At 40.5% G+C, this 20,270-nt stretch overlaps 1 protein-coding gene across 1 annotated transcript in view; it reads right to left on the reverse strand.

Moving 5' to 3' along the window:
- Positions 1 to 20,270, reverse strand: part of LOC132406635 (polycystin-1-like protein 2) — a 109,538-nt gene that overhangs the window by 75,431 nt on the left and 13,837 nt on the right. The window contains exons 4-8 of the mRNA XM_059992438.1: positions 12,882 to 13,009; positions 12,429 to 12,549; positions 6,242 to 6,370; positions 5,895 to 6,123; positions 4,789 to 4,982 (exon numbers count right to left, since the gene is read on the reverse strand). Of these exons, the coding sequence (XP_059848421.1) occupies positions 4,789 to 4,982; positions 5,895 to 6,123; positions 6,242 to 6,370; positions 12,429 to 12,549; positions 12,882 to 13,009 (801 nt within the window). The remainder of the gene's footprint in view (positions 1 to 4,788; positions 4,983 to 5,894; positions 6,124 to 6,241; positions 6,371 to 12,428; positions 12,550 to 12,881; positions 13,010 to 20,270) is intronic.

Genomic DNA, 20,270 nt, shown 5'->3' on the forward strand with positions numbered 1-20,270 from the left:
TTCCATTCCTGAGGCCCATGTCACAGACAGGTGCCCATCAAAGCACAGTACAAGTGTGACATAGAAACAGGGGATCCTAAACTCAAGGAAAAGGAGACAGCTGCTTTAAGTGGGCTTGTGAAAGTGATCGACCAAAAGTGGTTAGTTAGAATAGTGCCTCGTTAAGTGATGGAATTGTGGGAGAACACTGGTAAATGTGTGAATTAGGGAGGGTAGCTGTAAAAGAGATTCAAGCTAGTGAAGCAGTAAAGGAAACAATAAAATAAAGGAATACCTGAAGACGTGAGAAGTTGTATTGAACAAATTATTAGGAATGCATTTCCTCAAAACTCCCCAAGGGTAGATAAGGGGGTTAAGTAGGCATGGGATATTGAGAATACAAGGGAGGATTTGGAACAACTGTATAAAATTTAGTTAGACCATATTTACAGTTCTAGTCATCAAACTACAGGCAGGATACCAGACAGGGTGCAGGTTTTTGAGCAAGTTGCAAGGGTTAAGAATTATAATGACATGGTCTGGGTTGTCTTCTTTAGAACTTGGGAGGCTGAGGACAGGTTTGCTTGAGGAGTTTGAAAGTATAAGAGGCCTGGACATAATAAACAGTAAAATCCTCTTTCCCTCACCAGAGTGGTCAGGAACCATAAACCGCAGGTTTACTGTTAATTGATAGAATTAGAGGGGCACTGAAAGAAAAGATTCTTTTAGTCAACAAATGGTTGGTATCAGCTTCTGAGAGGATAATGGAGGCAGAGATTCTCACCACATTTAAAAGAAGCAGTAATTATGTAAAAGAGCATTAATCTGTCAGGCTGCAGAACAGAAGCAGGGAAGAAGGATTAATCTATAGATCATTTTTAACTTCATGGCTTCCTTCCATACATACATTTTCATGATTCTGTGATTGTATAAAGCAGGTTGGTGGACAGACTTGGGAAGGTGGTGAAATTTTGGAAGACAAGCCAAAAGAGGTGACGGGGAAGGAAGCCGCAAACAATGTCAAGGTACCTTTAAAATATATCACTGCAGGAGGTGGCTGAGTTCTAAACAAGTCAGATATTGACCGATTTCAAAAGCAATATTGGCCACCTTGAAGTCAATTCCAGTTCTCTTGAGGTGGGAAGTTACTAAAGTCAGAAGTAAAGTGCTACTTTTGTGGGTGAAGATCCACATTGCAGCATACTGAGTGAGCGGGTGAGCGATAATGGAAAAGGAGCACAAGGAATCACACGCTGTAGTAACAAAGCTGTGAGTTAGCCATTTTCTCAATATCATGCTTTTTTTCCCCAAGTGTTATCAGTGAGATGAGATGATTTGTTTATCTTAAGACCTATTTCTTTTTTTTAAACGTCATAACTGGCTGCTGGTACAGAAGTCTGACACATTTTTAGTTCCATATGTGATGAAATTCCACAAGTGTCCAATATTGCTCACAAATTCCTAATCAGGAAATTTTCCTTCCAACATTACACTCTGTCTCCTATCGTCAAGCTAATCTTGGACCCAATTGGTCTGATCGCCTTGGATCCCATGTGCCATAACCTACTGAACCAACCTACCATGCAGGACCTTGTCAAGTCCGTCGCTAAGGCCCACATAGACAACGGAGATACAAAAGATGGCAGATGCTGAAAATTCAAACAAATAATAATGGTTTGTTTGTTTTTTTTTTGCTGCTTATAGACAACATCGAGGGATTCTGCCTTCTATTATTTTAGTTACCTGCTAATAAAACTCAATCAGGCAGGATTTCCCCTTCAAAGCCATACAGATTACCCATGATCAGGTCCTACCTTTCCCAATGTACATATATCTTGTCCCTTAGGACTTTCTCCAGTAACTTCCCTACCATAGACAAAGACACACTGGTCTATAGCTACCTGGCCTATCACTGCTGTCCTCCTTAAATTAAGGAACAGCAATAACTATCCTCCATTGTTCTGGTACCAAAGATGTGAAATTCTCCTTCAGGACCTCAGCTATCTCTATTGCTTGTTTCCCATAGCAGCCTGGGATAGATTTCCACCCCAGATCTTTGGATTCATCAACATTTGTATGTCCTCTAACATCTAACACATCCTCCTAAATACTGATTTTTTTCAGATTGTTCACAAACCTCTCCCTTTTACTCTCACCAGAACATGCCAAAAGCTTTCTAACTCTCTTTTAAAAGATGTCCTCTTGTGCATCATTACTTTACCCAAAGGATCTACTTCCAATCAACTGTCACCAGGTCATTTCTTGAACTAACTGAAATCAGCTGATCTCCAACTTAAGGCTTTTAATTCAGTTCAACCCGATTGCTTTCTATTACTACTCTGAAGCTTACATAATAATGGTTACTGCTCCCAAAGTGTTTCCCCACCAAACCTTCCATTTTTTGTTCTCTACGATAGGGACAACCTGCTCTGATTATGAAGGGACTGCAGCAAAAGTTGACCAGATAGATTCCAGAGGTGGTAAAGTTGAAGAGTAAAAGGGAATCTGAATGAAGCCTTTAAATATCTGATGGAACTGGACAGACTAGATTCAGTGAAGTTGTACCTGATGGTGAAAAAGTCCAGAAACAGGGGTCACAACCTGAGGATTTGGGGAGAATCATTTAGGACTTAGATGAGGAGAAGTTTCTTCTCTACAAAAAACTTCTTAAACCAGTTGAGACCAAATCATTTAACATATTTGAAGAGCAGTTAGGTATCGTTCTAAAGCCTAAAGTCATCAAGCGGTATGGAGAAAGAAGCTGGAACAGGGAAATGAATTTAGATGGCCATCCATAATCATACTGAATTACAAAGCAGGCTTAGCATATCGAATTACTTTCTCTTGCTTCTATTTGATAGGTTCAAACCTTTGCTCCTGCCACTGTACTAATTTTAGATTTTCTTACTATTTTCCTTAAATTCTATGGCCTATAATTTTTCTTGATTAGGAGCAATCGTATCAAAACTTTTACTACATCAAACATAGTTCAAACATTATTCAGCCTTCTTGTTACTGCCTCAAGAAATTCAATCAGATAAGATATCGACTAAACAAATTATTCACCACTCCAGAGCCGGGAAAAGTAAATGGGGACATCTTGGAGATATTGGGCATCTGTTGTATGTATTACAAGGTACGAAGGAAGATATTGTAAATCTCTAGAGCTCAACCAAGAATATCCAAGAGCACAGTGGGATATCGGAAAGAAATTGCAAGAACCCTGGCTGAGATATTTGCATAATCATCAGCCACAGGTGAGGTGCCAGTAGATCAGAGAGTAGCAAATGTTTAAAAAGGGTAGAAGGAAAATCCTGGAAATTATAGGGTAGTAGGTCTAACATCTGTGGTAAATAGGTTACTGGAAAGAATTCTGAGGATTAAGGTACATGTGCAAAGACAAGGGTTAATTAGGGGGAGTCAGCATGCCTTTGTGTATGGGAGATAATGTCTTATGGACCTGATCAATTTTTTTTCGATGAGCTGACCAAAGAAATTGATGAGGGGAAGGGTGATAAATGTGATTCATATGGACTTCAGTGTGGCCATTGCTGAGGTTCCAGGTGGTAGGCTGCTCTGGAAGGTTGGATCACGTGGAGTCCAGGGTGGGCTGGCTAACAGGCTGATGTTAGGAAGCAGATAGTGATGATTGAAGGATGTGCCCCATACTGGAGGCCTGTGACTAGTGATATGCCTCAGGGGTTAGCGCTGGGCCCACGGCTGTTCATCACCTATATTAACAATTCGGTTAAGATTATACAAAGTATGGTTAGTAAATTTGAAGATGTCAGAAAAATGGGTGGTATAGTGGACAATGAAGAAGATTTATCAAAAGCTACAGGGTAGATCTTAATCAGCTAAGTGGACAAAGGAATGGCAAACAGAGTTTAATATGGACAAGTGTGAGGTGTTGTCTTTTGGAAAGTAAAATCCAGGTCGGATTTTCATAGTAACATTTAGGGCCTAAAGTATGCTGTAAAAAATGGAGTACAAGTCTATGGAGTGGAGTCATTGGGAAACAGGATGGTGAAGAAGGCCTTTTGCATGCTGGCTTTCATAAGTCAGGGCACTGAGTATAAAATCTGGGAGGTCACCAGGTTGCATTTGGAATATTATTTCCAGTTTTGGTTGCCCTGCTATAGGAAAGATGTTATTAAATTGGAAAGAGAGCAAAGAAGATTTTCAAGGATGTTGCCAGGACTCGAGGGACTGAGTAATAGGAAGAGATTGGACAGTCTTGGACTTTATCACTTAGAGCACAGGAGACTGAGAGATGAACTTACAGAGGTGTATGAGATCATGGGGAACAGGCATAGGGAAATGCACTCAGTCTTTTTCCACAGTTGGGGAATCTAGAACTAGAGGGCGTATATTTAAGGTGAGAGGATAAGTATTTAAGAGGAACATGAAGGGCAGCCTTTTTTTTTACAGAAAAGGGTGTATCTATGTGGAATCATCTTTCAGTAGAAGAGGTTGAAGCAGGTATAACAACTTTTTAAAGGCAGTTGGACAAGTATGGACATTGATTGAAGATGTTTAGTCCCAAATGGGACTAGCTTGAATGGGACTCCTTGGTGGGTATGGACCAGTTGGAGAGAAGGACCTGTCTTTGTGCTGCATAACTCTATGACTCCACAAATTAACCCACCTGTCCTTGATTATTCCACACCTTCATAATGAATTCCCTCAGAATGAATTCCAATATTTTGTCTATCACCAAAGTTTAACCACCTGACCCCCAATTATTTGGTTTAACCATTCCTCCTTTTAAAAAATGGTATAACATCAACAGTTCTCCATTCATCTCACCTGACACCCCTGCGTTGACCATAAGTGCTGTACTTCATCCCAATACAAGCACTTAGTGTTGAAAGTGACTATAGTAAAAGTTGTCGCGTTGACTTCCGAAACATTTGCCTTCAGGAGTGGTTTGGCTGCCAGGTAATAGGTTCCATTCCTGCCCCTTAACATCTCAGGATCAATAAGCCAACTGTAAAATTTGGCTGGAAGAAATTTTTAAAAAATGACAACTTCGTGTTAACTGGTAAAGTTCCAATATAAGTAACTTGAGAAAAGATGGCTCACATAAAATGTTAAATATAATTTAAATGAAGCTTAAGAAAGTATTATAGAATCTTATAGCATAGAAAGAGGTCCTCACTGAAAACCACTCAACCAATTTTTGATCCTCTGCAAACTTCTTTAACATGTCTCCTACTTTTATATCTACATCGATAATATTTAATGCTGAAAGAAGGGAACTGAGCACTGCAGAACCCGCTGGCAACAGTCACTGTGCCTGTGCTAATACTTCCACATAGTTTTCTAATTAATCTCAGTCCCCTTTCTCTGTAGTACTGTATTTATCACAGTCGTCTTGTAACCTGTTTCCACAACACTTCGAGGCAATTTACTCAAGGCTACCATTTCTCATTGTGACCATGTTTCTCATTGTTTACTTTCCCAACAATCTTAAATGCATCTACTTGATTATCAATCCTCCCACAAGTACAAACATGTTCTTCCTTTACACTGGAGTATAATTTCCCATGGAGTTATAAATTAATAGCAACAACATTTAAAATGTACTTGAACAGGTGCATGGATAGAAAAGGTTTAGAGAAATATAGAGCATCTGGGATTAGATTAGATGGTAATTTTGGTTAGGATGAACCAGCTGTGTTAAATGGCCTGCTACCATGTTGTAAGGCTCTAAAATTTCCCACTTCCCATCCATCCTGTTTCTGATTTCTAACACAACGTGCTTCAAATTTCCATCTCTTATTTTCCCTGTTCCCCTCCTGCCCCTACCCATCTTCTTATACTTAGTCCCATGTCCTAAACAAATCCTAGTTTCTAGCCTATGTTTAAATTCACAATTTTCAGAGTAACAAAATAAAATAGCATTACTTTACCTTCACTACTGTTATCCGGAAAGAAGATTGTTTCAAAGTCATATAGGGTCTCATTGGGTTTGTGCCCATGGCTGAGGTACAGTTGCATTGAAGTAACTGGTTCGGCTGATATAGAGATTACTAAAACTGATTCAGTTTCTGGTACATGGAACGTGTGAAAGACTGGGTCTGTAAATGAGATAGATGTGGCTGAGGAAGACTGCGTTGCATTGGACCTGGGAAGCATTATCTGAAGAGAAAAGGAAAAATGGCATTGTTTGAATTAAGTTCAAAATAGTGAATATTGCCAAATGTAAACAAAAGGCAGATTACAATGTGCACATCCATATTTTATTAACTATATTTACCTCAAAGGTTTCTGAAAAATTCTCAATTTTTACTTCACTGTCATTTGAAGATAAAGATATGTTGGTCATGGGTCCAGTAACATTACTTTGCTCAAGCCAAATCAAAGGATTTTCTCTGTAATTAACCATCTAAAATACACAGCAGAAAACATAATAAAATCAGAGGAAGAAATTCCTTACAAGTAATTCATGTGGAAATGATTTCACCTGCTTATTTACCTTTATATGCACATATATATTATAAACTAAATAAGTTTTGTCAAACAGTGCAATATGGTAAGTGTTTCCACACTTAGTTCAGCCTAACTATTGCTTGTAAATTACTTGATAGGTCTAGCACATATTAGAATCAGAATCAGGTTTAATGTCACAGGATATGTCATGAAATTCCATTTTGCATACAAGATAACATCTTTGTCAGTCATTCCAATTCTGAAATGTTCAACAGATCCTATATCTTGGATCTTATATCTTACAACTAACATGAAAAACACTTGCAGCTTCAGAAAACATGTTTATGAAATTCCATATGAAAGAAAACAGGTTGTGAAAGGGTTAATGGTGAGCAAACCTATATGAAATGCTTGCAAACAAGAGAAAATCTGCAGATGCTGGAAATCCAAGCAACACACACAAAACGCTGGAGGAGCTCAGCAGGCCGGGCAGTATCTACGGAAACAAGTACAGTCCATGATTCAGCCCAAAACGTCGACTGTACTTGTTTCCACAGATGCTGCCTGGCCTGCTGAGTTCCTCCAGCATTTTGTACAAATTGCTTGCACTTTGTTGTATTCACCATTCAAAATATGATTTTGTTTACACCGCAGAGATCAATCCTAAACATTGCCATTCAGATTCCCCAATCACTAATATATATACTTCTATCTGCTTGTTATTGTGATTCTCCATCTGATTTCCTTTCTGAATTTGACTACCTCTACTATTCCATGGAAGCTCAAGATGGTGAAAAGGGACAGCAGCTTTTCTGTTGACTTGACGCTTAACCCTCAACCATCAGGCTCTTGGACCAGTGGGGATAACTTCACTCAATCTCACTCGCCCCAGCACAGAACTGATCCCACAACCTACGGACTCACTCTCCAGGACTTTTCATCTCATGTTCTCTCTATTTATTGGTTATCTATCTATTTATTTATTATTTCCTGTTTTTGTTTTTCTCTTTCTTTTTGTAGTTGCACAGTTCGATGATTTTTTTTGTACATTGTCTGTTGTCGGCCCTGTTGGGTGTGACCTTTCATTGATGCTATTGTGTTTTTTGTATTTACTGTGATTGCCCGCAAGAAAATGAACCTGACAACATAAACACCTACATCAGGATGCTGTTCATTGACTGTAGCTCAGCATTTAATACCACCATTCCCACAATCCTGATTGAGAAGTTGCAGAACCTGGGCCTCTGTACCTCCCTCTGTGATTGGATCCTCGACTTCCTAACCAGAAGACCACAATCTGTGCAGACTGGTGATAACATCTCCTCCTCACTGATGATCAACACTGGTGCACCTCAGGGTGTGTGCTTAGCCCACTGCTCTATTCTCTATATACACTTGACTGTGTGGCTAGGCATAGCTCAAATACCATCTATAAATTTGCTGACAATGCAACCATTGTTGATAGAATCTCAGGTGGTGACAAGAGGGCGTACAGGAGTCAGATATGCCAACTAGTGGAATGGTGCTACAGCAACAACCTGGCACTCAACATCAGTAAGATGAAAGAGCTGATTGTGGACTTCAGAAAGGCTAAGATGAAGGAACACATACCAATCCTCATAGAGGGATCAGAAGTGGAGAGAGTGAGCAGCTTCAAGTTCCTGGGTGTCAAGATCTCTGAGGATCTAACCTGGTCCCAGCATATCAATGTAATTATAAAGAAGGCAAGACAGCAACTATACTTTATTAGGAGTTTGAAGAGATTTGGCATGTCAACAAATACACTCAAAAACTTCTATGGTTGTACCGTGGAGAGCATTCTGACAGGCTGCATCACTGCCTGGTATGGAGGGACACAGGACCAAAAGAAGCTGCAGAAGGTTGTAAATCTAATCAGCTCCATCTTGGGCACTAGCCTACAAAGACCCCAGGACATCTTTAGGGAGTGGTGTCTCAGGAAGGTATTATTGAAGACCTCCAGCACCCAGGGCATGCCCTTTTCTCACTGTTACCATCAGGTAGGAGGTACAGAAGCCTGAAAGCACACACTCAGCAATTCAGGAACAGATTCTTCCCCTCTGCCATCCGATTCCTAAATGGACATTGAATCTTTAGACACTACCTTACTTTTTTTTAAAAATATACAATATTTCTGGTTTTGTACATTTTTAAAAAACTATTCAATATATGTAATTGATTTACTTGTTTATTTATTGCTATTTAAATTTTTTTTATTTATTATTTTTCTTTCTCTGCTAGATTATGTATTGCAATGAACTGCTGCTGCTAAGTTAACAGATTTCATGTCACATGCCGGTGATAATAAACCTGATTCTGATTCTGACTCAGTGTTTATATGATGACATATACGTATTTTGAGCATAAATTTACTTTATACCACTTTGAGATCAATGCTGCATTCAGAAACTTCATATGCTAATCACCACTCTCATTTTGTCAGACACACTGCGGGCAATGATCAGATGGCTATCAGTTGCATCTCCTATGATTCTGCCCCATTATCATAAAATACCACTGCCTCGCCCTCACCATCTGCGTTCTTATCTCTTATTCCTCTTGCCTTTCTCCTTCTCATACCCTGCTTTTTGTACGTTTGTACCTCCTTCCATCATTCTCTGTCTCAGAGCTTTACAAAACCCTACATCCTTAAAATATCAATTCCAGTGACAGGCCAAAAACCTGAGGTACTGGTTTTATGCCTCCTGCAATAACCTGGCCTCCTGAGAATTTCCACTAATTTCTGGTTTCTAAGTCACAACATGTCTTATTTTACTGTCCTGCAACTTTATATCTACATTATTTATGATATTCCTGCTAATATTTCCTTAAAGTTTTTCCAAAACTGCAAACCTTTATGCCTCCTGTTATTAAATTGAGCAGGCAACAATTCTAATAACAAAGATCTCTGAAAATTATAGGGAAATCTGTCACGAACTTATCAGGCTGTGGCAATCTGTAAGAACATAAGAAATAGGAGCAGGAGCAGGCCAGATGCCTGTCGAGTCTGCTCCACCATTCAATAAGATCATGGCTGATCTGGCCACGGACTCATCTCTACCTGCCTCCCTTTTCTCCATAACCCTTAATTTCCCTACTATGCAAAAACCTATCCAACCTTTTCTTAAATATATTTATTGAGCTAACCTCCACTGCTTCATTGGGCAGAGAATTCCACAGATTCACCACTCTCTGGGAAAAGCAGTTCCTCCTCATCTCCATCCTAAATCTACTCCCCCATATCTTGAGGCCATGTCCCCTAGTTCTAATCCATCTGAAAGAGGCATTGACAAAGATCATTTGAAGAGTTAATACAAGATAAAGGGTTTTGCCTGTACAGAAACAGAGCAAATTTGAACCTAGAACAATAAACCAGTCAGATTTGATTCTGTTTATTTCATTTTATAATAGCAGAGAAGAACCAGGAGAAAACAAGCTAATGACAAGCAGCTCAATTTCAAGCCACGCCATGTGTTTGAAGTGCAAAAAACATTGCATGAACGAAGGAAAGAGGAGCTTGGCTATACTCCGCAGTATAAATAGGGATGAAAGGACATGCCTCAGAGACCGATCATCACGTAAGTAGAAGCAGTAAGAGAGAAGTGTGTGAGAACCAACACAAGCAGAAGGAAGCAGTACTGAAAGTACCTTGTAGGTCTAGACAGATGAATACACTGGACGTAGACAGATGCCGGCTAAGAAGATCACATGACATTGTAGAAAATGATAATCAGGGGTTCTATAATTAGGAGGATAAACATTTTATGGTGTAACCAGGGAATTCTGAATGGCCTATTGCTTTCAATATAACATAGAAGAGTACAGCACAGCCTTTTGGTTCACCAAGTCTACACTGTCCATGATGCCAATCCAATTCTCCTGCAGGTAGTCCTCATCCCTCCCTTCCCTGCCTGTCCAGATGCTTCTGAAAGATTGCTTTTGCATCTGCTTCTTCCACCACCTCAGACATCTCTCACCTTAAACCATGGCTTCCACTATTTGGAAATATCACTCTAGGAAAAAGACTCTGTCTATCTATCCTACCTCTATGCCCATTATTCTCATGCACTCCCAGCAGGTCACCACTCAGCCTCTGACCCTCCAAGAAAACCAACCCAAGAACATGACTTCCAAATTTTTAGACTCAATTCCTGACCAATGAAGTGTGTCAAATGCTTTCTTTATCACCCTAATACACTCGTGTTGCCACTTTCAAGGACCAATACATTTAAGATCAATATTCTGATATACAGAAGTCCCTTTCTAAAGGGTCCTGCCATTTTCCATATACATTCTACTTGCATTTGACCTCATGCAACATTTCACCTCACACTTGTCCAGATTAAGTTCCAAGATACGGGTCTTTACAGATTGGGCGCTAAACTTCTAAAGAGGAAGTACATTTTCCCATTGGAACAGATGAAAAGGACGGAGTAGACTGAATTCTCAGTTACCACACTACTGCTATGATTCTCTCAATCATTAATTGCCTTACACTAGACCAATGGAGAGAGTGTTGAGGATTTAGATTCACAATGAAAGGAAAGACCTCAACATAATGATCTCAGGACTGCCCCTTACTGATTGCTTGTATGTTTTTACACAAACAAGTGGAATCTCCCTCACTCCCTCCATCAATGTTCCCTCTAATTTGTAATGACCAGTGTGCACAAAAATCTTGTGTTGTGCACTTTTTTGCCCAATGACAACAGCATGTGCGCACTAAATAGTGGAATTAAATCTGAAGTTATTTTAAGGATAATAAACTACCAAATCCAATTTGTTGTTCATTGTTTAAAAGAAAGAAAATAATACACATCAATGAGTCTTGTTTCTCATAAACTATACAACAGCTGTTTCTAATGTTTCATTAAGCCTCTTTAAATGAACTAGCAGTTGTTTTGTGCTTCACTCCCTCTGCTTCTTTGGATTTCGACATAGCAAATCAAAAATTTCCTTAATAAAAACATTATAAATAAGCCAGTTCTAAAAGCTACAAAGAAATCATTATAAATTCCATGTTGTCAACATCGTCCGCATCAGAAACCGGAGAAGGAAATGTGATTGTGTACAATTGTGAAATTCACAATCACCAATGAGGTAGAAGGTGACAACCTTTTGTGCGCAGTTTAAATTCCTTTGTGCACTAGTAGCACGCGCGCACCTTAAAGGAAATATTGCCCTGCATGAGAGGATTTCTTGCTGAATGCACACTAACTGGGCCCCTCTCCGACCACAGACAGGAGGAAATAGCTTTTTCATTGTTTCTGCTCTTCCCTTGTGTAAGGATTCACAGGGTGATTAACAGACTCTCTGGGTCTACTGTGAACGTTCCATCCATGGGAGAGGAGACCCTGTGGTCATTGCTGCTTGGAATATATAAAAGTCGTTGGAATCCAGGGAAAGAAATGTGCAGCCATTACTAACTCTGTGTGCACGGCATTAGTTAACACATATGGAACAAACAAACACAGTCTGAATGCTAGCTCATAGATAGGAAGGTCAGGTCTTGAGCTACATTTGCAGCATATTAGTGAAGGTATCCCAGATTTGTACCTGAAAAGGGAAAGAGGAACCAAGAATATCCCTGACCACCCCAAAGTTTGCTTTTTTGGTTTCTGCTCCGAGCTCTGGTAGCCCTGATCACTCTCTAAGTGCCTCCTTAAAAATATGCACAATTTATTTTCAGATAAAGGGTTCCTTGGGTTCTGTCCATTTCCCACATTACCACCCACTCTGATTGCATTTGACTTCAATTATAAGATCCCTACTGTTTATATAACTATCAACCGTGGTTCATTAAGAAGAGAACATCCAGAGAGAAAATTAGGAACACTTATATTCTTATTGTCTATCACCACTAATGTAATTTTGGGACTAATTCACTAATCAATCTAACAAGATGGCATGTTAACACAATTACTCTGAGGGAATTCTAAGTTAGAAAATTCCCAGTGGGACACTTGATTCACCATAAGCTATAACATGATACTTACCCTAATTTTAACATATTTATCTGAAACTTCCTGGAATTTTGCAGAATCTGGAAAAGTGCAACTGAATGGATTTTCTTCTGATGTATTAATATTGCTCGTTTTCAACTCACTTGAATTGTACCTGATGTAATAAAGAAGAGAGTTACATTGCTCGTTCGGTATTGCTACATGTGTTCTGATTAAAGGATGGTCAATCTGCAAGGAAGGCTGTTATCTGTTTTGTGGCTGTACTCTTTAGTAAGATATCATTCATGGTGAACATGTTCATACATTCACTAGTTGAATTACACATTCAGAAAAATATTAAGAAACCCATTCCATTTATAACATTTTTTTACAACTCAAATTCAAACTTTTTCAATTCTCTTTAATTCTGGTAATCACTGACACATGCTCACGAAATATCTTCTTCAGGCATACAGTATAAAATTGTTTTCTCTTAATTGGCCTTACGTGTTCAAAATCATGCTGAAGGAATTAGAGTGGAAAAGCAGTACAGGATCCTCATCGTTTATAAGTCTCTCAAGAGAAGATTGCATTTTATCCATTGATCTGAGGATGGTCTCAGATACATTTGACATCTAAAAACAAAATTTAAGGTAACAGATTTATTTTATTATTACAAATTTTGAACTTTGCTGGAATATCTTCAAATCATATAAAATTCAATTATTTCCTTTTGAAAAGCCATGATCTCAATCAACAGAATATCTATTTATGTGGATGCCTTACATCCAGTGAATTACTGATGCAGCATTGGAAATAGGGCAGCCTTTTCTTAAAAACACAAAAATATAAGTATTGTCTGGAGATATACAACCACCTGACTTCCAGCAAAATACTTCCGCAGTTCTTGTCTTTCCACTAAAATCAATTCCTTGATATATTCAGGAATGATAACCTAGGGCAGTTTTAATCAATGCAGCTCCTACAGTCTGTCTCTTTAGAGCTACTTCCTTCTAAGGCAAATAATAGAATTGGAGCTTCGATAAAATTTTGACTGAAACCAGACAACTTCCAACTAATAGTTTCAAACGCCGGGCCACGAGGTACAGTCAGTTCTGTCAGTTGCACTATCCTCAATAGATTTTATCACTTCCAATAAAATTAAATTGTCCCTTTGGTTAACTATTAAAGGGTATGAAATGACACACACTTAACATCTCTGAAGTATCTGCTCTTGGCACTTGTAATTCCGCTAGCTCAATTCTCCAGACTGCATATCCTGTACTACAATTGTTACTTCAATATAAAAGTCTCCATGATGATAAATGGTTGCACAGCTTCCAAACATCAACTATTAACATTGAATTTAACATTAGTTAATAATACTTACCATCTGCTCCCAGAGGCTGCAATTATCTCTTGCATTTGATACATTCTTAAATACCGGGAATAACTTTGCTTATTTTTTAAGGCTCTTTGTGCCTTTGCTTTCATCGCCTTGCATCCTTTCTTTCTTTCTGACTCATGAAGTCATTGTTAGATCTTCACCCCGATTCCCAGCCCCCCTCCCCCACTGTGGTTAGGGAACTACCTAATGTTTGCAATTCTGCAATAACTGTTTCCAGGTTCTCATTCCCTGCAGGGGATGTACAGGCTGACACCAGGTGTGTCATGGCTGCTATAACATCACTCCATCATTCACAGGATTTAAAGAAGCTTAGAACTACTACAAAGTCACTCAGCAATCCTCCAATGTCCAAGTGAATTTGCCTTGACTCGGGCTATTCAGCAACAAAAGCCTGAAGACACTGAAGTCTTCCCCAAAATTTGTGCCATCTCAACTTTCTTGGCAAAAGAATTTGTGCCAGACACAACTTCATTGCAGCATCCTGCAACTTCACTAATCAATAGATTTTGTCATAACAGGGCAACAATGTTGAATCTTCAGTGAACCAACTCTCTTCTGCTCTTGCTGCAGAGTTTTTATGGATTCTTTAGAACACAAGAGAAAGCAGGGATAGGCCATTTGTCCCCTCCTGTATGCTTTGCCATTTAATAAGATCATAGCTGATCCTTTAACTCAGCAATGCTTTAGAGCACTATCTCGATATCCACGACCCTTATTATCTAAGCAAAACTATAAGAACTAGCTCTGAGCATACTGTGGTACTGTGGCTTTACAATCCACTTCAGTACAGAATGCCAAATATTTACTATCCTCTGGGTGAAGAAACTTCTCCATATCCATCCTAAATGGCTAACCACATGATGAAATATTACTCCTTGTTCTAAAGACCCAAGGGGCACTTCTACATGCACCTACCCTGAGAGGCCCTGCAGATATTTGGTTTCACGTCTCATTCTTCTGAAGTCAAAATTACGTAGGCCCAGTCTGCTTAATCTTTCCTCGCTGGACAAACTTCGTCACAAGAATCAACCTGGAAGAAGTTTAGTTGCACTCCTTTAATTGCAAGTGTATCAAAAAAGGATCGAGTGCTTTCCAGGCGTACGTGACAATAGACTCATCTCCGGCTCCCAGTCGGGTGCAGGTATCTATTTTAGCCGACGTTATGATGACGAAGTATGCCATCTTGGCTGATTCCTAGGCCTGCCTAGACTGGTGCTATATGTGTACCCCAGTCATCCGTCCCTCCTGATTGGTTAGTCCTCATCCGTACAGGTTTCTGCTGTTCCACCTTGTTTACAATTGAACTTCAGTTTTTACTTAGAGCACGACCTTCGTCTTTGTTAAAATTCTTTTTCTCTAGTTTTATTTCAATGGCTTCCTTCACCAGGCGGTCCCAAAAGCAATTGGTATAGCATATTGGCCAGACAGGGTGCACAGCAGAAACCTGCATCAAGGAGCACAGGAGGTGTAGGGAAGGTTCAGGCTTAAAACAAGGCACCGCCTAGTGGAGTGGGCGTCAAGGGAGCGGTCTGAGTCAGAGTGGTAAGGCTTTGGCTCATTCGGGCTTCGGCGAGGTAAGTGGGTAAGTGGATTTTGGTTTTTTCTTGCATTTTTGGAGGAATAAAGAGCATGTCAGTAGGGTTAGTATTTTGCTCTGTGGGAATCCTGGGAATCTTCCAGTCTCCCAGATGACCACATCTGCGGCAGGTGCACCAAGATGCAGCTCCTGAGAGACCGTGTCAGGGATCTGGCTGCGGCTCGATGACTACAGGGGAAGTGAGCAGGAAATAGATAGGAGTCACCCAAGGCAATAGATAGTTAGACAAGTGAGTGACGGTCAGAAAAGGGAAGAGCTCAGATAGTAGAGAGCACCCCTGTGCTCACCCCCCTCAGTAATCGTTAACTCATTTTGGATGCTGTTGAGGGGCAGGGTATCCTGACAGAGGACAAGCACAGTGATCGGGTCTCTGGCACTGAGCCTGGTTCTGTGGTGCAGAAGGGAGAGAAGAAGATGAGGAATGCGATAGTCATAGGGGATTCCATAGCGAGGGGAACAGACAGGAGGTTCTGTCGGCCTGATAGAGATATCCGCATAGTGTGTTGCCTCCCAGGTGCCAGGGTACAGGATGTCTCGGATCGGGTGCAGAGTATTCTGAAGGGAGAGGGTGAACAACCAGAAGTCTTTGTACACCTTGGTACCAATGACATAGGTAGAAAAAGGAAGAGATCCTGAACAGAGAATTCGGGAAGTTGGGTAGGAAGCTGAAAAGCAGGACCTCCAGGGTAGTATTCTCAGGATTGCTGCCTGTGCCACTGATGCATCATCAATAACTCACTCTGAGACGTAAGGCGAGATATCGGCTTTTATTGACTGGAAGAAGGAACAAGCAGTGAGTGACCACCATACTACATCCTGGAGACTGAGAGGCCGGGCTCAGGCCTCAATCGCCTTTATACTGGGGTCTGTGGGAGGAGCCACAGGAGCAGTCAGCAGGGGGCGTGTCCAGACAGGTATATGTAGTTCACCACAGCCACGTGCTAACGAGCGCAAGAATAGCATGATCATGCATATTAGTGCATGGGTGAGAGACTGGTGTAGGGGGCAGGGCTTCAGGTTCCTGGGTCATTGGGGCCTCTTCTAGGGGAGGTACGACCTATACAAAAAGGGTCCAATATCCTAGCAGGCATGTTTAATAGAGGTAGTAGAGAGGGTTTAAACTAATTTGGCAATGGGATGGGAACCGGAGTGATAGGGCTGAGGAAGGGGAAAACAAATAAATCAAAGATAGCATAAAACAGTGATGGTAGAAAGGATGGGCAGGAGATGAGGCATAATTGTAGCCTGTGGGATGATTTACAACAGAAAGCAACAAATACTGGACTGATAGTGTTATATTTGAATGCACACAGCATAAGAAATTAAATGAACGATCTTGAAATTCAGCTACAGATTGGCAAGTATAACGTTGTGGTCATCTCTGAAACTTGGCTAAAGGATGGCTGTCATTGGGAGCTGAATGTCCAAGGATATACAGTGTATCAGCAAGATAGGTTGGTAGGCAGAGGGGGTGTGTAGCCCTATGTATAAGAAATAATATTAAATCATTAGAAAGGGATGACATAGGATTGGATGGTGTAGAGTCTCTATGGGTTGAGCTAAGAAATAGCAAGGGTAAAAGGACTCTAATGGCAGTTGTATACAGGCCAAACAGAAACCGGAATGTGGATTACAATTTACAGCAGGAGGTAGAAAAGGCATGTCAGAAGGTCAATGTAATGATAATTGTTGGGGATTTGAACATGAAAGTGGATTGGGAAAACCAAGCCAGTACTGGACCTCAAGAGAGAGAATTTGTAGAATGTCTAAATGATGGCTTTTTAGAACAGCTTATTGTTGAGCCCAATAGGGGATCGGCTGTGCTGGATTGGGTGTTGTGCAATGATTTGAAGATGATAAGAGAGTGTAAGGTTAAGGAACCCTTAGGGAACAGTGATCACAATATGATCGAGTTCACCTTGAAATTTGAGAAGGAGAAACTAAATTCCAATGTGTTGGTATTTCAGTAGAATAAAGAAAATGACAATGGCATGAAAGGGGAATTGGCCAAAATTGACTGGAAAGGGACATTTGCAGGAAGGACAGCAGAGTAGCAATGGCTGGAGTTCCTTCAAAAAATGAGGGAAGTGCAAGACAGATATATTCCAAATTTTCCAATGGAAGAAAGGCACTACCATGGCTGACAAGTGAAGTCAGAGCCAAAGTAAAAGCAAAAGAGAGGGCATACAAGGAAGCCAGAGTTAGTGGGAAGATAGAGGATTGGGAAGCTTTAAAAAACTTGCAGAAGGAAACTAAGAAGGTCATTAGGAAGGAAAAGATGAGTTATGAAAGGAAGCCAGCGACTAATATCAAAGAGGATACAAAAAGCTTTTTTAAATATATAAAGAGTAAAAGAGAGTTGAGGGTAGATATAAGACCAATACAAAATGATGCTGGAGATATTGTAATGAGAGACACAGAGATGGCAGAGGAACTGAATGTGTATTTTGCATCAGTCTTCACAGTGGAAGACATCTGCAGTATGCTAGACATTCAAGAGTGTCGGGGAAGTGAAGTTTGTGCAGTGAAAATTATGACTGAGAAGGTGCTCAGGAAGCTTAATGGTCTGAGGGTGGATAAATCTCCTGGACCTGATGGAATGCACCCTCGGGTTCTGAAGGAAGTAGCTGGAGAGATTGCGGATGCATTAACAACGATCTTTCAACATTCGGTAGATTCTGGCATTGTACCAGGTGACTGGAAAATTGTAAATGTTACTCTGCTATTTAAGAAGAGTGGGAGGCAGCAGAAGGAAACTATAGACCTGTTAGCCTGACATCAGTGGTTGGGAAGTAGTTGAGATCAGTTGTTAAGGGATGAGATTACAGAGTACCTGAAGGCACATGACAGGCCAAAGCCAGCATGGTTTCCTGAAAGGAAAATCCTGCCTGACTAACCTACTGCAATTTTTTGAGAAAATTACAAGCAGGGTAGACAAATGAGATGCAGTAGATGTGGTGTACTTGGATTTTCAGAAGGCTTTTGACAGAGTGCTGCACATGAGGCTACTTAGCAAAATAAGGGCCCGTGGAATTACAGGGGAGTTACTAGTGTGGGTGGAGCATTGGCTGGTCAGCAGAAAACAGAGAGTGGGAATAAAGGGATCCTATTCTGGCTGGCTGCCGGTTACCAGTGGAGCTCCAGAGGGGTCGGTGTTGGGACCACTGCTTTTTATGATGTATGTCAATGATTTGGACGATGGGATTAATGGATTTGTGGCTATATTTGCTGATGATACAAAGGTAGGTGGAGGAGCGGGTAGTGTTGAGGAAACAGAGAGCCTGCAGAGAGATTTAGTTAGTTTAGAGGAATGGGCAAAGAAGTGGCAAATGAAATACAATGTTGGAAAGTGTATGTTCATGCACTTTGGTGGAAGAAATAAATGGGCAGACTATGATTTAAATGGAGAGAGTATTCAAAATGCAGAGATGCAAAGGGACTTGGGAGTCCTTGTGCAGGATACCCTAAAGGTTAACCTCCAGGTTGAGTCAGTGGTGAAGAAGGTGAATGCAATGTTGGCATTCATTTCTAGAGATATAGAATATAAGAGCAGGGATGTGATGTTGAGGCTCTATAAGGCACTCATGAGACCACACTTGGAGTACTGTGTGCAGTTTTGGGCTCCTTATTTTAGAAAGGACATACTGATATTGGAGAGTGTTCAGAGAAGATTCATGAGAATGATTCCAGGAATGAAAGGGTTACTGTATGAGGAACGTCTGGCAGCTCTTGGGCTGTATTCCCTGGAGTTCAGGAGAATGAGGGGGGGATCTCATAGAAACATTTCAAATGTTAAAAGGCCTGAACAGATTAGATATGGCAAAGTTATTTCCCATGGTAGGGGAATCTCGGACAAGAGGGCATGACTTCAGGATTGAAGGATGTCCATTTAGAACAGAGATGCGGAGAAACTACTTTAGTCTTATGTTATCCCTTTGGGTTACCTGGAGAAATCACGGAAGCAAAACATTGCATACGCAATGACCATTGGATTGATTTCAACGGCACAAAACTACAGTGCCGGCCAATGGCTTTTGAGGCCACATGGTGAAGGAAGCCATTGAAATGAAACTACATAACACCCTGGTTAATATTTTTACTGCTATGCTGTAGGTATTTCATTTTAGCAGTTCTGTAAGAGAAGTCTGTTCTGCCTTTAGCTTGTTTGGGTTGGAACTGAAATAAGAAGAGGCTTTATTGTTCAACTTAGGAATGTGGTGTCTGCCAATCAGGACAGTGGAATTGGCAGGAGGTTCTGGAGAATACTGGTGTTGGGAGGACTTTTTTTGTGGGAGCTGGGAGAAGAATAGGAGGGGAAATGGCTGAGGATGCCACCCCTCTTGTAAAAAGTGCTCTGTGCAGATAAATGGCTTCAAGGAAGAAGGACCAAAACTCTTGAGGGAGATCCTTTTGTTCGAGATGGATTTCGAGCGGCATTTCACGCAGACTGAGGGTCCAGTGCATGAATGGCATACTAAGTTGAAGATAAGCTCCAACTTAAGTGCACATTTGACTTGTTAAGAATTATGGGCCCTTTTGTTTTTTTTCTCTTTTTCTTTCCTTCAATAACTGCTTAAGTTAACATTCTTAAATATACTTCTTTATAACTGTATGGAAAGTACAATCTGTTATTTCTTGCCAACAGGCAATTGTTAGGCTGTAAATTACACAGCATTCACACAAACCATGGTTTGGGTGGGTGAGACATCTCAAATTCAGGGATTTGGCGGGACCAAAGTTCTATGTACCCTAGACATACGAAGCTTGAGAAAGGTGGGTTTCTCGCCATGGAGTCCAGTGGCCGCTAGCAGGGGACTAACAAGAGACGCCCAATAAAAAGGGGTTTCAACTGGAGATTTTTTTAAATAAAGATTAAATCCTCGCTCTAAGT

Source organism: Hypanus sabinus, chromosome 17, assembly GCF_030144855.1.
Source record: "Hypanus sabinus isolate sHypSab1 chromosome 17, sHypSab1.hap1, whole genome shotgun sequence".
NCBI lineage: Eukaryota > Metazoa > Chordata > Chondrichthyes > Myliobatiformes > Dasyatidae > Hypanus > Hypanus sabinus.